Source organism: Thalassophryne amazonica, chromosome 20, assembly GCF_902500255.1.
Source record: "Thalassophryne amazonica chromosome 20, fThaAma1.1, whole genome shotgun sequence".
Lineage (NCBI taxonomy): Eukaryota > Metazoa > Chordata > Actinopteri > Batrachoidiformes > Batrachoididae > Thalassophryne > Thalassophryne amazonica.
Window position 1 is genome coordinate 9286775 of NC_047122.1, and position 13731 is coordinate 9300505.

The 13731-nt window shown below is 42.6% G+C and overlaps 1 protein-coding gene across 1 annotated transcript in view; it reads left to right on the forward strand.

Moving 5' to 3' along the window:
• Positions 1-2301: 2301 nt before the first annotated feature.
• Positions 2302-13731, forward strand: part of nxph1 (neurexophilin 1) — a 222571-nt gene continuing 211141 nt past the window's right edge. Inside the window, exon 1 of the mRNA XM_034160856.1 lies at positions 2302-2673. Within this exon, the coding sequence (XP_034016747.1) occupies positions 2593-2673 (81 nt within the window). The 5' untranslated portion in view covers positions 2302-2592. The remainder of the gene's footprint in view (positions 2674-13731) is intronic.

A 13731-nucleotide genomic window follows, 5' to 3' on the forward strand; every position in this document is an offset into this window, starting at 1 on the left:
TCAAAATGGCAAAGCGATTCTCTGTTCAGGCCTTACAGTTGATATTGGAAGAGACGAGGGTTTTGATGGCGATGCAGAGGAAGACGTTTTAGAATGTGAGTTTGTGGAGGAGGATGAACATGTTCCCCACAGCTGGTTAATCCTTGGACCACTTTTGTACCCTTAATCATCTGCGCAAATCAAACTTCTTCTGCTCCTTCATCCTCTGAAGCATGAAGGAGCCTCCAGACCAGCCCTTCAGCAGCCAGGACGAGTTTGTGAAGTGTGTGGAGCCAAGATGGACAGAAAAACACAATATACAAGCACCCAGTGCAAGAAGTACATATGCAACACACACAGTGAAACTCTGCCCCGCTGGTATGAGTTCAGTGGAGCTAATGTGTTGTTCAGGCAGGTGTTATGTGTAAACTGACCTGAGTAGGTTAAATTTCTAATGAAATTCAAATAAATAATACACTATACTTTTGGAAAAACTTCCTTCATTTGTTAATTATTTTCCAGTTATGCCTGTTTTATGATGCATTTCCTTATTTTGTTACATTTTAATTCAAGATATAAAAAATGAGTTGCATTTCTATTCATGAATGTTGTGAAAGTGTAGGAACACGGACCCACAACAGGGGGCGCAATGAACGGACAATGGAGAAGGTAAATAACAAGATTTACTTCTGTGAAACAAGCACAATTAATATAACAAACACAATTTGGGGTCGAATCCGCTGGTGTCGTGTGGGCAGGCTCGAAGGTAGGAGACATCCGTCTCAGTCGAACCGGAACCACCCAGATCTCCTCTGCCACCGAACCCTGGAAATACTGGAACCGCCAAGTCCCGAATTCCCAGGTGGCCACTGCCTCCGCTCGTCGGATCCGGTACTGCTGGCAGGAGAGAGCAACAACACACAGGCGTGGATGACCGCACCCAGTAACGGAGAGGGGAGAAGCCGCCTCCACCTCTTGTCAAAGAACAGCAGGAAGGTGAGTACTTATCCAAACAATGAAGCTATCTGTAGTCACCAGTCCTGAAAAGGTTTAACGGGTTTAGCTGGTTATGCGATATATAAATGCAGAGAATACTACCTTAGTCTTAGGCGATATCTCGACACTGAGGTGGAGACGCCGTCCTCCTGATATACCTCTGTGCTGAGTGGAACAGCTGTGTCTGGTGATGGGTGACGGCTGTCACCCAGGCTACTCCCATGATGCAGCAGCGCCCTCTGGTGCCTGGAGCCCGCACTCCAGGCAGGGCGCCCTCTGGTGGTGGTGGGCCAGCAGTACCTCCTCTTCAGCGGCCCACACAACACATGAATGTGATTTAACAAAAGTAAAAGGAACAAACTTAACATGTGTTGTTTATATTACTTGCAACTGGGATGAAGTAAACATCTGAGTATTTTAACAAAAAAAGTGTGATTATGTTGAATTAAAAGCCCCAACATGCAGTGGGTCCACCAGAGCCAGCAGGACTCGCTGTGTAAAAATAAGAAAAAAAAAAAAAAAAAAAAAGACCCTATAAGGGTTTAATTCTGGACCCTTGGGGTTATTTGAGTCCAGACTGTAAGAAGCCACAGCCGCGCATTGATTTAAACATCTCACTTTTTCACAGCAGACCTCTGGAGGCTGTCTGGTCCCATCAGGTCTGCTGGCTGAGTTCTGGTGCCCGCTGCAGTGCTGCAGCAGTGAGGCTGCTGTGGATTCTGAAGACACCTACAGCTCCTCCAAACCCTCCAGAGCTCAGAGAAACAAGACTTGAAGTTATCCCGTTCTGCATCTGATGGAACACAAAATACACAACTCACGTGAGGGCAGCACGAGTGTTATTGTGTGTGGGGTGCACGTGCTGTTGCATGTAAATGAACAAGCACATCATGAGTGACGTGTCTGAGGCGGTGATGATGATAACCACTAAATGACAAGAGCAGTATGCTAAAAGCTGCTTTATTTGACCTGTTAAGATTTGGTTGTGCGCTTTGTGGACTCGTGTGGGAGGTGTGTGCACTCATTCTTCTCCATCAAGCGCGCGAACCGAATGCAAAGTGTTTTTCATATAAATCCTCACTACGCCCTGGACCAATCTCCTTCTGTTTTATTTGTCTTTTCCTTCCTTTCTCCTCTAATCTCGGCCCTCCCCCCGGAGCGCGTGTGTCTCCGGTCCTGTTGTACGCGTGGGTTATAAAGCGCAAAGCTCCATCGCCTTCAGATCGGAGCGCACCAACCACAGAGCGCACCAGTCGCTGCGCACCAGCCCGGACCCGCTGCCCACCAGCACCGACCTGAGCGCACCAGTCGCTTCCCACCAGCACGGATCCGCTGCGCACCAGCCCGGACCCTGAGCCCAGCAGCACGGACCTGAGCGCGGCACACAGTTATGACCGTGGCTCTCTGGCCGCCTGGATTAATCCTGTGGTAAAGCCGCCGTTTGTCGCGCTCCGTGCCTCCACCCAGCACCGCGCACACTCAACCACCAAATTTGTTCCACGGCCATGGGGAGCATCGTGTCAGTTTTGACTTGGCTGCTGAGGGGCTGAGTCGAGTTTTGAGGCGGACAGCAGGTGGATTTATGGTCCGCAAAATCCAAACGACCAACCGAAGGAAATGAGTGGAAGTTTGCGCTCCGGTAGGATGCAGATGACGTGTTGGTGCGCCGTGCTCTTCTTGACGCTCGCACTTTGTCTGGTGAGTTGGCCCTTCTGTTGATGTTTAAGTTGTACTTCTGAACTTTTCTGTCTGGACTTTTGCAGCTTCTCGATGTTTTGACGATATTTTCTGCTCCGCGTATGTTGAACCCCGCCGGTCTGAGAAGGCATGGCACAAATCAAACTTTATCTGCGCAGATCAAACTTTATCTGCACAAATCAAACTTTATCTGCGCAGATCAAACTTTATCTGCACAAATAAAACTTTATCTGCACAAATCAAACTTTATCTGCACAAATCAAACTTCATCTGCGCAAATCAAACTTTATCTGCACAAATCAAACTTTATCTGCACAAATCAAACTTTATCTGCGCAAATCAAACTTCATCTGCGCAAATCAAACTTTATCTGCACAAATCAAACTTCATCTGCGCAAATCAAACTTTATCTGCGCAAATCAAACTTTATCTGCAGAAATCAAACTTCATCTGCACATTGTAAAATATGGCACATTTGGAACCAGGTGGAGCTTCTTTATTTGACCGAGCTCACACACAAATTAGGCCATTTAAATTTTTTTTAAACATCTGTAGGTTTTTCAAAGAACAGTTGGTTTCTGTAAGAGCACCTTTGTGAAATCGCCTCATGGGGGCGCCCTAACAAACCAAAAGTGCCTGGAGCGCAGACGGGAGCGCTGCTGTATGTGCAGCGGCTGTTCCACGGACACTGAACAAAAACAAAGGTGTCCGTAACCAAGGAACGGTCAGTGCGCTGCGCATCAGCCGCACACTTAATAAAAATAAATAAATAAACAAGTAATTACAAATACAAATCCCCGCATAAAAATACAGCATCCTTTTATATACATTTCTTTCGAATATATATATATATATATATATATATATATATATATATATATATATATATATATATATATTCTGACACACGGGGGGAAACGAAATTTGCCAAACACATTTTTAAAAGATATTTAAAATGTCATACAAGTTTTTTTTTTTTTTAAAAAGAAGAAAAATTGTAATCTCGTAGAAAACAAATGATAACAAATGCTTCTTTTAATTTGATATAATGCCCTTTATATTTGGAATATTTTGGATTCATATAAACTGCCGCACAACGTTTTATTGTTATTATTTTGTTGCTTTTGGAGTCCTTTTAAATTGAATTCGAGAAGTTTTTCAATATTCTCAGAGTGCCACTAAAACTGAATAGAATGTGGCGATTACAAGCACGAGCTTTAATAAATTTTAAACCATAAAACACGCAATTATTTGACGTCTTCTTTGGCAGTATTGCGGTGCGTGACCGCGGCGTTCATATTTACATCAAGTATTTGTTATATCTCAATGAAAACTGCTGTCCCAGGGTCCAGAACTTATTTAAACAGATATAATCCGTGTATATAAGGAGCCGACATCCACGTGTTGAAATGAATTACACAGATTTTTATTTTATTTAGGTGAGAATCTTCACTTTGTGCGGAAATAATCAGTGGCCTGGACGTCGGGAGTTTTACATTCAAAAACTATATCCACAATATTAAAAAAAAACAAAACTTTTTTTTTTTTTTACAAATAAGGAACAGAGTAGAAGTTATAAATCCTTACACATTCACAATGTGCTACATGTTCACTAACAAAAAACAAACAAACAAACAAAATGCAAATTCAACAAAATGCAAATGCAAAATGCAAACAAATTCATTTTTGTATTCACTTGTTTCTAAAATTCCTCAGTGATGTGAATAAAAACACTGGAATCACTGAGACATCGAATGTTTTTATCACACAATTTAATTAAAGGCAAGACGCGTTTTTAATAATGACGTGTTGAAGAACAACAGCAGAGCTGCTGTTTTTTTTTTTTTTTTTTTTTTTTTTTTTTTGCCCCTGAACACGAACCTTTTCCAGGCTGCGGGGATTAGTGTTGAACTTTGATGGTTTCATTGGCTGTTTAAAGCGCTTGTCTGTGAGAGCAGGTTGACTCCGATCAAAGCCCAGCAGCTTTTCACTCAACACACACATTTATTGTTCTGCTGCTTTCATTCACAAACACCAAAAAAACCTTTCAGTATAAAGTTTCAATTTGGCTGGTTTCTAGCACACACACACACACACACACACACACACACACACACACACACACACACACACACACACACACACACACACACACACACACACACACACACACACACACACACACACACACACAAATTTGACATAAAAAAGTGAGTTTTTTTGTCCCTCCTGCCCTTTTTTCCTTTTTGAAATATGTAATTAAGTTATAAATGAATAATGTGTATATAAACATCTGATATCATCTGTAGGCTGGTTTGGATCTGATAGTACTCCAATGTAGAGCAGTACTGTGTGTATTTTTTATTTCAGAAATAAAATTCACACATATGCACACTCACACAAATCTCTCTCTCTCTCTCTCTCTCTCTCTATATATATATATATATATATATACTGTATATGTGTGTGTGTGTGTATCACGTTTGTACGTTTAATTGTCCTCGGGTGTTGTTCCCCCCACATGTGGTCTTTGTTGCTCCAGTGAGTGCACGTCTGCAGAGCGCTCAGACTTCATCTTCACGACCTCCTTCATCTGTTTGACTTCTTCAGACTCAACGCAGACTTTAGAAGGGATTTGATTTGGTGCTGACAGTGCTGTTAAAAAAAAAAGGTCACAGATTTTCTGATGTGGACCCTGATGCAGCATTCCACTGTCAGTCAGACACCCCCAGCCTCACTCTCCCCCAGGAGTGGCAGCTGCTGCTCGTATTGGTTGTCTTTGAGCATTATATTATGCAGACGGGTCCTGCGGTGTCACGGCGGATGGAGGAAAGTCCTGCTGGTGTTTCTGCAGCACAGCTCACCCAGTGTGTAGCCTCCACCCCACCCCCACCCCCCCACATCCCCAATATCAGTGCACCCCCGCTTTCAGTCCACACACCAGCAAATTAACTCACACTGAAAAGCAATATGTTGTATTGAGCTGTTTGAAGCCCAAATCAAGAGCAGGCTGCTGTTAATTAAATTGTGCAGCACAGGAATTCAACATAAATGACCACATGCTGTGACACACACACACACACACACACACACACACACACACACACACACACACACACACACACACACACACACACACACACACACACACACACACACACACACACACACACCATCTTGGACAAGTGCATTCATGTGTCTGTCAAGTGGGAGCCATGCTGTGTGTGTGTGTGTGTGTGTGTGTGCGCTCCTTCTTTTTTTCATTCCAGATGATGGCTAAGTGAACATTTGTCTCTTCCTTGTTACATCTTTGTGCCATTAGCCTTTAAAGGCGCGCGGGGGCGTCACTTTGCAGCCATTCAGTCCTGAGAGAGTGAGCCGAGTACAAAAGGTCCGTGAGCTGAGTCCCACAGAGCGCCGCGGCTCTCGCCTCCCTCCCCCTCGGCTCTGCACACTCACCCATGTGTGTAATACGCTCCCACACGCTGCGGTGGATGTTTCCACGTACTGTAGGGAATCTTGAGCTGGAGATCAGTTTGATAGGCCTCACAGGAGAGAGGTGGGGGAGCGGTGAGCATCCCCACCCCCCCCAGGTGTCTCCAAGGGGGTCTGTGCAGAGGTTCTAAGGGTCCTAGTGGGGGGCTCCTAAGAGTCCCCAAGAGGACACTGTTGCAGTGCACGTGTCTATGTAAAGATATTGTGACACACACACACACACACACACACACACACACACACACACACACACACACACACACACACACACACACACACACACACACACACACACACACACACACACACACACACATATTTAACTGTTATAAGTGATGATGGTTATCGTGATGTGTGTTTTAATGCTCGGCTGTGCAAGTTTATCTGTGTGTCCACTGAGCAACAGCAATATCAATGTTCTCGTTTTAAAAATCAGACCGCACATCCCGTGACTCGTCCGTGAAATATGAAATGGTTTTTAACTAAGGCAGCATAGAACAGATTAACTGTGGGTGATTTAATTTTATCACAGGAAATGTGATGAGTGGACTTTAGAAAACAGATCATTTATAATAGAAAACATTTCATTTATTATAAACACAGAAACATAATATTTTCAAATAAAAACTAAAATGTCAGGTGGAGCTGCACCAGAGAGGGAATCCAGTGTAAAAGTTGTGCCAAATCCACATGCAGATCCACTGTGTCGAATCCAAACAAAAAAAAAAGACACGCTTCCTCCGTATGGGAACGTGGGACTCAGAAAACGTTACTTTTCACTACCGTAAAATATCATTAGACATGTTGGGAAACATGGAGTGGATAATTACAGAAGTACACGCGTGTCTGTGTCCTTCAGTAAATGTAAAAAACATTTCTTAAAGAAGCTGCTTTGTGAGGTCAGAAGCTGCCTTTGTGACACGCGTCTGTGGCGGTGCTGCAGTGGTCCAGTAAGTCCTCATCAGTCAAACGTGAATGAGCGGGACATTCTTTTTTTTTTTTTAAACCAACAAATTTGTGAAGTGTATTTGCAAAGTATTTTCCAAATAGTTCAGCTATTTTGAAATTACAGATGAGCCATTTGAATTTGATGTGATTGAACCTGAACCAATACTGTTGTCTTTTAGTGACACTACTGGAATTACTGGTGTACTATATGTACCGTTTTCCTGTTTTTTATAAAAGTTACAGTTCACATACTACACCAGAACTAAATTCTACCTCAGTATAAAAGAAAAAGTGGCAGTTATTAATATACTGACTTGACAGTTCGTGATTTCATGACGAGATTACTGTAATTACTGGTATATAATACACAGGGGGTAAGTACACACTAAATATGGGCAATAATAAAGTGAAATATAGCTCCCGTTTATCTGACTAATTGTATAATTCCTTTGTGCCGATGTGAAATTTACTTCTGTTGCGTAATGTCCACTGTAATATTCAGGTGTTTCATGTAAAATTCTTCCTGAAAAAGGGGCGGACGGCTGCACGAATGTGCGGCCAATATTACAATCCACCTGTCATATATTTAAATAACATGTCTGATTTCATCACAAATAACTCACCTGTTTGGTGCCAGAGGGTGTCGGATCCAATCTGCCTTGTGCACAACTCGCGTACTGCTGCGCTGGTGCATCAAATTGAGGTCAACGTCATTTGACTACTACTGGTAAAAACAAACAAACAAAAAAACAAAAACAACAAAAAACTAAACAAAAACAATAACAAAACAAAACTTTGTGTGCATTTGTAAAATAATTAATGAATAAGAAAAATAATAATAATTCCCTATGCAAAACAGAAGATATTGTGGGTCACAAGGTACATTTACGGAACTCAGGAAAGACCCACGCACCCTGATGACATCATCACAGGAAAGATGTGGAAGTGACAAGAGAAAACCAGACCAAGACATTAGTTTAGAGTGGGCATTTAATCAAGTCTAATAAAAAGATCTTTTTTTTTGGGGGGGGGGGGGGGGGGATTACTTAAAAGGGGACAGGTAGAAAATGTAGAAGGAATATAAATATAGGGCAATAAAAGGGGCGGGGCAGATGTTCGGGGGGATTTTAACATGCAGATACGGTGCGCCAGTAATTACAAAAATTTAGAGTAGGAGGAAGACGAATATGTGCTGCTGCATCCTGCAGGTCTTCATCACTTTAAAAATGGACAGCCATCAAATTCACACGGCTCAAATATACGTTCAACATTACTGAACGATTCAGCCCTGACTTTGTAAATAAACTTAACTGATTTGTAGGTGATTTAAAAAAACAACAACACATTGCTCATCAACGTTTGACTTGTACGGACTTAATGGAGAGGTGCAGCGCCGCGGTGCGGAGCGGAGCTGGGTGCCGCTGTGAGGAGCTGCCTTTCTAATCATTTTAAAATTTGCCTTTGCAGGGATCTGCTTCACGCTTCCCAACATGTCTCATGATATTTTGACATATTCTGACGTGACAAGAAGCATTTTGCTGCAGTGTTTTCTGATTGGCCCCCTGCACTTTCTGGACATAGAGCTGTTCAGCCTGTGTAACTAAATCATTGACAGATTAAAATCATTATTGTAGAAAGTGAAAAGTTGACCCCCCCCCCCCCCCCCCCACACACACACACACACACACACCACCACCACTATATTTCTGAGTAATTTTCATAATAAACCAGCGAGCTGACATGCTGAAAAAGATCCTTAAAATGGCAGAAAACTATCATTTAAAAATGTCTTTTCAAAAAACGAGAAACTACATATAATTAAAACAGGATTTATTTGCATGTAGCTGACCTTTGACCTTGACCTCTAATCAGAGTGCTGTTGAGACCAGGGAATTATTGCACATCTTCACATGTCAAGGTGACTGGGTGGTTTGGGCTTTGCCTGCCCCCCCAGACTGCCAGACACCCAGAGAGCTGCACAGATGCCACCTGACCTTGTCTTTTTGGTCAGATAGTCACTGATACCCCACTGGGCTCTTGGCGATCTTTATTTCTGTGCATGGATCATTACAGAGATGACGATTCAAATCCGGACAAGGCGAGTGGTTTGGATTTGTGTTATTAATTTACCTTTGATGATGTCAAGCTGAAAAGGAGCTTTCCTTAAGTGCAAAAATAGTGAGAATCCGGTCAGACACGCGCATGGGCGTGTGCGTGCATGTGGGCGCGGACGCACACGTGTGCGTATCATAGATGTCTGTGATTAATGGCTACAGTGTTTCGTCCCTGATGCACTCACGGCTGCTGATTTTAAATCACATTCACAGTTCAAAGGTCAAAGCTGCAGCTGATGGTTGCCGGGCACTGTTCTTTGACGACCCGGTTTGATCCCCAGGGAAGCTTTTCCTTGCTTCTCTGCGTGGAGCAGTCTCTTTGTGGCAGCGTGTGTGTTACCTTGATAGCAGCACTTTGAAGCAGTTCAGGGAGAAAAGTGTCTGTGAAGGGACGAGGCGTCCAGATAACTTCGTCCAACCTGCTTTACATCTGCAGGCACTGCGTGACTGCTGCCTTGTGTGTGCGCTGCCGTGTCACAGCTGAAGTGAACACAGCGCACCTCTCCAGCACTCACTGATAGTGTGATAATGCACTCAGTGTGCTTTTTAAAGCCTCAGTCTGCATGCACAGTGTTCCCTGTTTTAGTGGCATTCCCTATTTTAGGAACATTCTACATTTTGGCAGCATTCCCTCTTTTTGGAACATTCCACATTTTAGCAGCATTTCATGTTTTAGGAATATTCCACATTTTAGCAGCATTCCCTGTTTTAGGAACATTCCACATTTTAGCCGCATTCCCTCTTTTAGGAACATTCCACATTTTAGCCGCATTCCCTCTTTTAGGAACATTCCACATTTTAGCAGCATTCCCTGTTTTAGGAACATTCCACATTTTAGCCGCATTCCCTCTTTTAGGAACATTCCACATTTTAGCAGCATTCCCTGTTTTAGGAACATTCCACATTTTAGCAGCATTCCCTCTTTTAGGAACATTCCACATTTTAGCCGCATTCCCTCTTTTAGGAACATTCCACATTTTAGCAGCATTCCACATTTTAGCAGCATTCCCCATTTTAGGAACATTCCACATTTTAGGAGCATTCCACATTTTAGCAGCATTCCCTGTTTTAGGAGCATTCCACATTTTAGCCGCATTCCCTCTTTTATGAACATTCCACATTTTAGCCGCATTCCCTCTTTTAGGAACATTCCACATTTTAGCCGCATTCCCTCTTTTAGGAACATTCCACATTTTAGCAGCATTCCCTGTTTTAGGAACATTCCACATTTTAGCCGCATTCCCTCTTTTAGGAACATTCCACATTTTAGCAGCATTCCCTGTTTTAGGAACATTCCACATTTTAGCAGCATTCCCTCTTTTAGGAACATTCCACATTTTAGCCGCATTCCCTCTTTTAGGAACATTCCACATTTTAGCAGCATTCCCCATTTTAGGAACATTCCACATTTTACGAACATTCCACATTTTAGCAGCATTCCCTGTTTTAGGAGCATTCCACATTTTAGCAGCATTCCCTGTTTTAGGAGCATTCCACATTTTAGCAGCATTCCCCGTTTTAGGAACATTCCACATTTTAGCAGCATTCCCTGTTATAGGAGCATTCCACATTTTAGCAGCATTCCCTGTTTTAAGAACATTCCACATTTTAGCAGCATTCCCTCTTTTAGGAACAATCCACATTTTAGCACCATTCCCTCTTTTAGGAACATTCCATATTTTAGCAGCATTCCCTGTTGTAGGAACATTTTATAATTTAGGAGCATTTAGGATAATTTTTTTTCAGCCTGTTGAACATTGGCTGTTTCTTATCTGAACTCACAAAGACAATAAACTGCTTTTCACAGGACTGAAGCATGCTCCATTCCCTCCCCCCACCCTCCTCCTATCCTCCAGCAACACTCCCCTTTCCGGCGCCTGCTAACGTCACTACTTTCCCCCTTCTTCCCCCTAAGCTGACGGCGGCGCATCTCAGGGTTGCTGTGTGGCCTTCTCCCACTTGCCTCAATTCGGATAACGGACTTCTTCAAACTTAGTGCACATAAACAATGTCAAATGTGTATGTCCTGTCTTTAATTCTGATGTGTGCCATTATTACGGTAAACAAGTAATAATTGTGGACTAATTGCTGTCTGAGGTAACTGGAGAGTAAACATAATTTCTCCACTGTGAGATCAATAAAGTATATCGCATCTCATTTCATTTCCTGTTTCAGGAGGATTCCCTGTTTGAGGAACATTCCCTGTTGTAGAAGTGTTCTCTGTTGTAGCAGCCTTCCCTGTTGTAGGAGCATTCCCTGTTGTAGGACCATTGTGTGTTTTAGGAGCATTCTGTGTTGTAGGAGTGTTTCGTGCTGTAGGAGCGTTCCCTGTTGTGGGAGCTTTGCCTGTTGTGGGAGTGTTGCCTGTTGTGGGAGTGTTCCCTGTTTTTAGGAGCATTCCCTGTTGTAGTAGCATTCCCTGTTGTAGGAGCGTTCCCTGTTGTGGGAGCTTTGCCTGTTGTGGGAGTGTTCCCTGTTTTTAGGAGCATTCCCTGTTGTGGGAGCTTTGCCTGTTGTGGGAGTGTTGCCTGTTGTGGGAGTGGTCCCTGTTTTAGGAACATTCCCTATTGTAGTAGCATTCCATGTTGTAGGAGCATTCCCTGTTTTAGGACCATTCTGTGTTGTAGGAGCGTTCCCTGTTTTAGGAGCATGACATTTTTGCAGCATTCCCTGTTTTAGGACCATTCAGAATAAGAATCAGATTTATTGCCAAGTCACTTCTCACAGACAAGGAAGTTGATCTGGTGTTTTTAGTGCATAAACAACAAGAAAAATGAAAACAAAACATGTACTGAAATGTATGGAGACAAATCCCACTATACTTACAGACAAATATACAGAATAATTTAAGTATACTTGGAGTATAAATACTTGACAAGTGAAAAACTTGTAGCTATAAAAGCAAATATCTTCAGGTAATGAATCACAGGAATCCTACAACATGGAACTCCTACAACAGGGAACACTGATACAACAGCACATGAATCACGTGCTGTAAAGCTGAGCTTCATGGTCGAGACCAGAGGGCTTCAACTCGTTAAAGAACTTGCCGAGAGGGTGCAAGTTTTCTTTGCAATTATCCACTCCTCCAGGTGATTTCACTGATGAACTGATTCCATTTGCTCAAAGTGATGTTAATCAGTGAAATCACGATAGACTTTGTCATCCATCGAGACTTCTTGGTTGTTGAAACATACAAAACAGGTGGATATTGGACCACGTTTTTCTTCACCTTGACCTTTGACCAAACTGCTCCCAAGTCTAATCACCTCCAGATATCTATGCAAGTAATATTCCAGTCCAGTTTGATCCATCCTGGTTTCATGGTTGTTGAGATATACAAAAAAAAGTATTTTCTTTGATCTTGATCAAGCTACTTCATAATGTAATCACCTCTACGTATCCATCAAAGTAATTTTCCCACCAACTCTGCAGGAAATCTGGCACACACACACACACACACACACACACACACACACACACACACACACACACACACACACACACACACACACACACACACACACACACACACACACACACACACACACACACACACACACACACACACACACACACACACACACAGACCAGGGAAAACAATGCCCTATCACTGCTTTGCTGATGTGCAGGTGAAATTTTAATAGAACTTGGCTGATCTGGTGGAACCTTATGTACCGGCCTGGGCTTTGTGGTCACAGGATGCAGGACTTCTCTGTTTTCCCAGGGTGAAGAAGAAGTCAGCAGGTCAAAGAGCCTTTTCGTATCGTGCACCCACCCTGTGGAACAGTCCTCCTGCGACCGTGGGGCAGTCGGAGTACGTGGACATTTTTAAGTCAAGACTGAAAACCTATTTTTATTCTCTTTCTTATGAATAGTTTTTATTTTTTTAATCTGTTTCATTCTTTTATTTCTGTTTTTAATTATGTATTGGAAATTTTTTATTCATTTTAATTATTTATTTAAATTTTATGTTGAATTGTTTTATGTAAGGGGCCTTGAGACGGCTTTTGCTGTGATTTGGCGCATTATAAGCTAATTAAATTAAAATTAATTAAAATAACTTTAAGAAGCGGTGCTAAAAGTTATGTTTGGAATATGGTGAACACAAAATTGGATGTTGTCAAATTGTCTCTAATCAATCAATCAATCAATTTTTTTATATAGCGCCAAATCACAACAAACAGTTGCCCCAAGGCGCTTTATATTGTAAGGCAAGGCCATACAATAATTATGTAAAACCCCAACGGTCAAAACGACCCCCTGTGAGCAAGCACTTGGCTACAGTGGGAAGGAAAAACTCCCTTTTAACAGGAAGAAACCTCCAGCAGAACCAGGATCAGGGAGGGGCAGTCTTCTGCTGGGAGTGGTTGGGGCTGAGGGAGAGAACCAGGAAAAAGACATGCTGTGGAGGGGAGCAGAGATCGATCACTAATGATTAAATGCAGAGTGGTGCATACAGAGCAAAAAGAGAAAGAAACAGTGCATCATGGGAACCCCC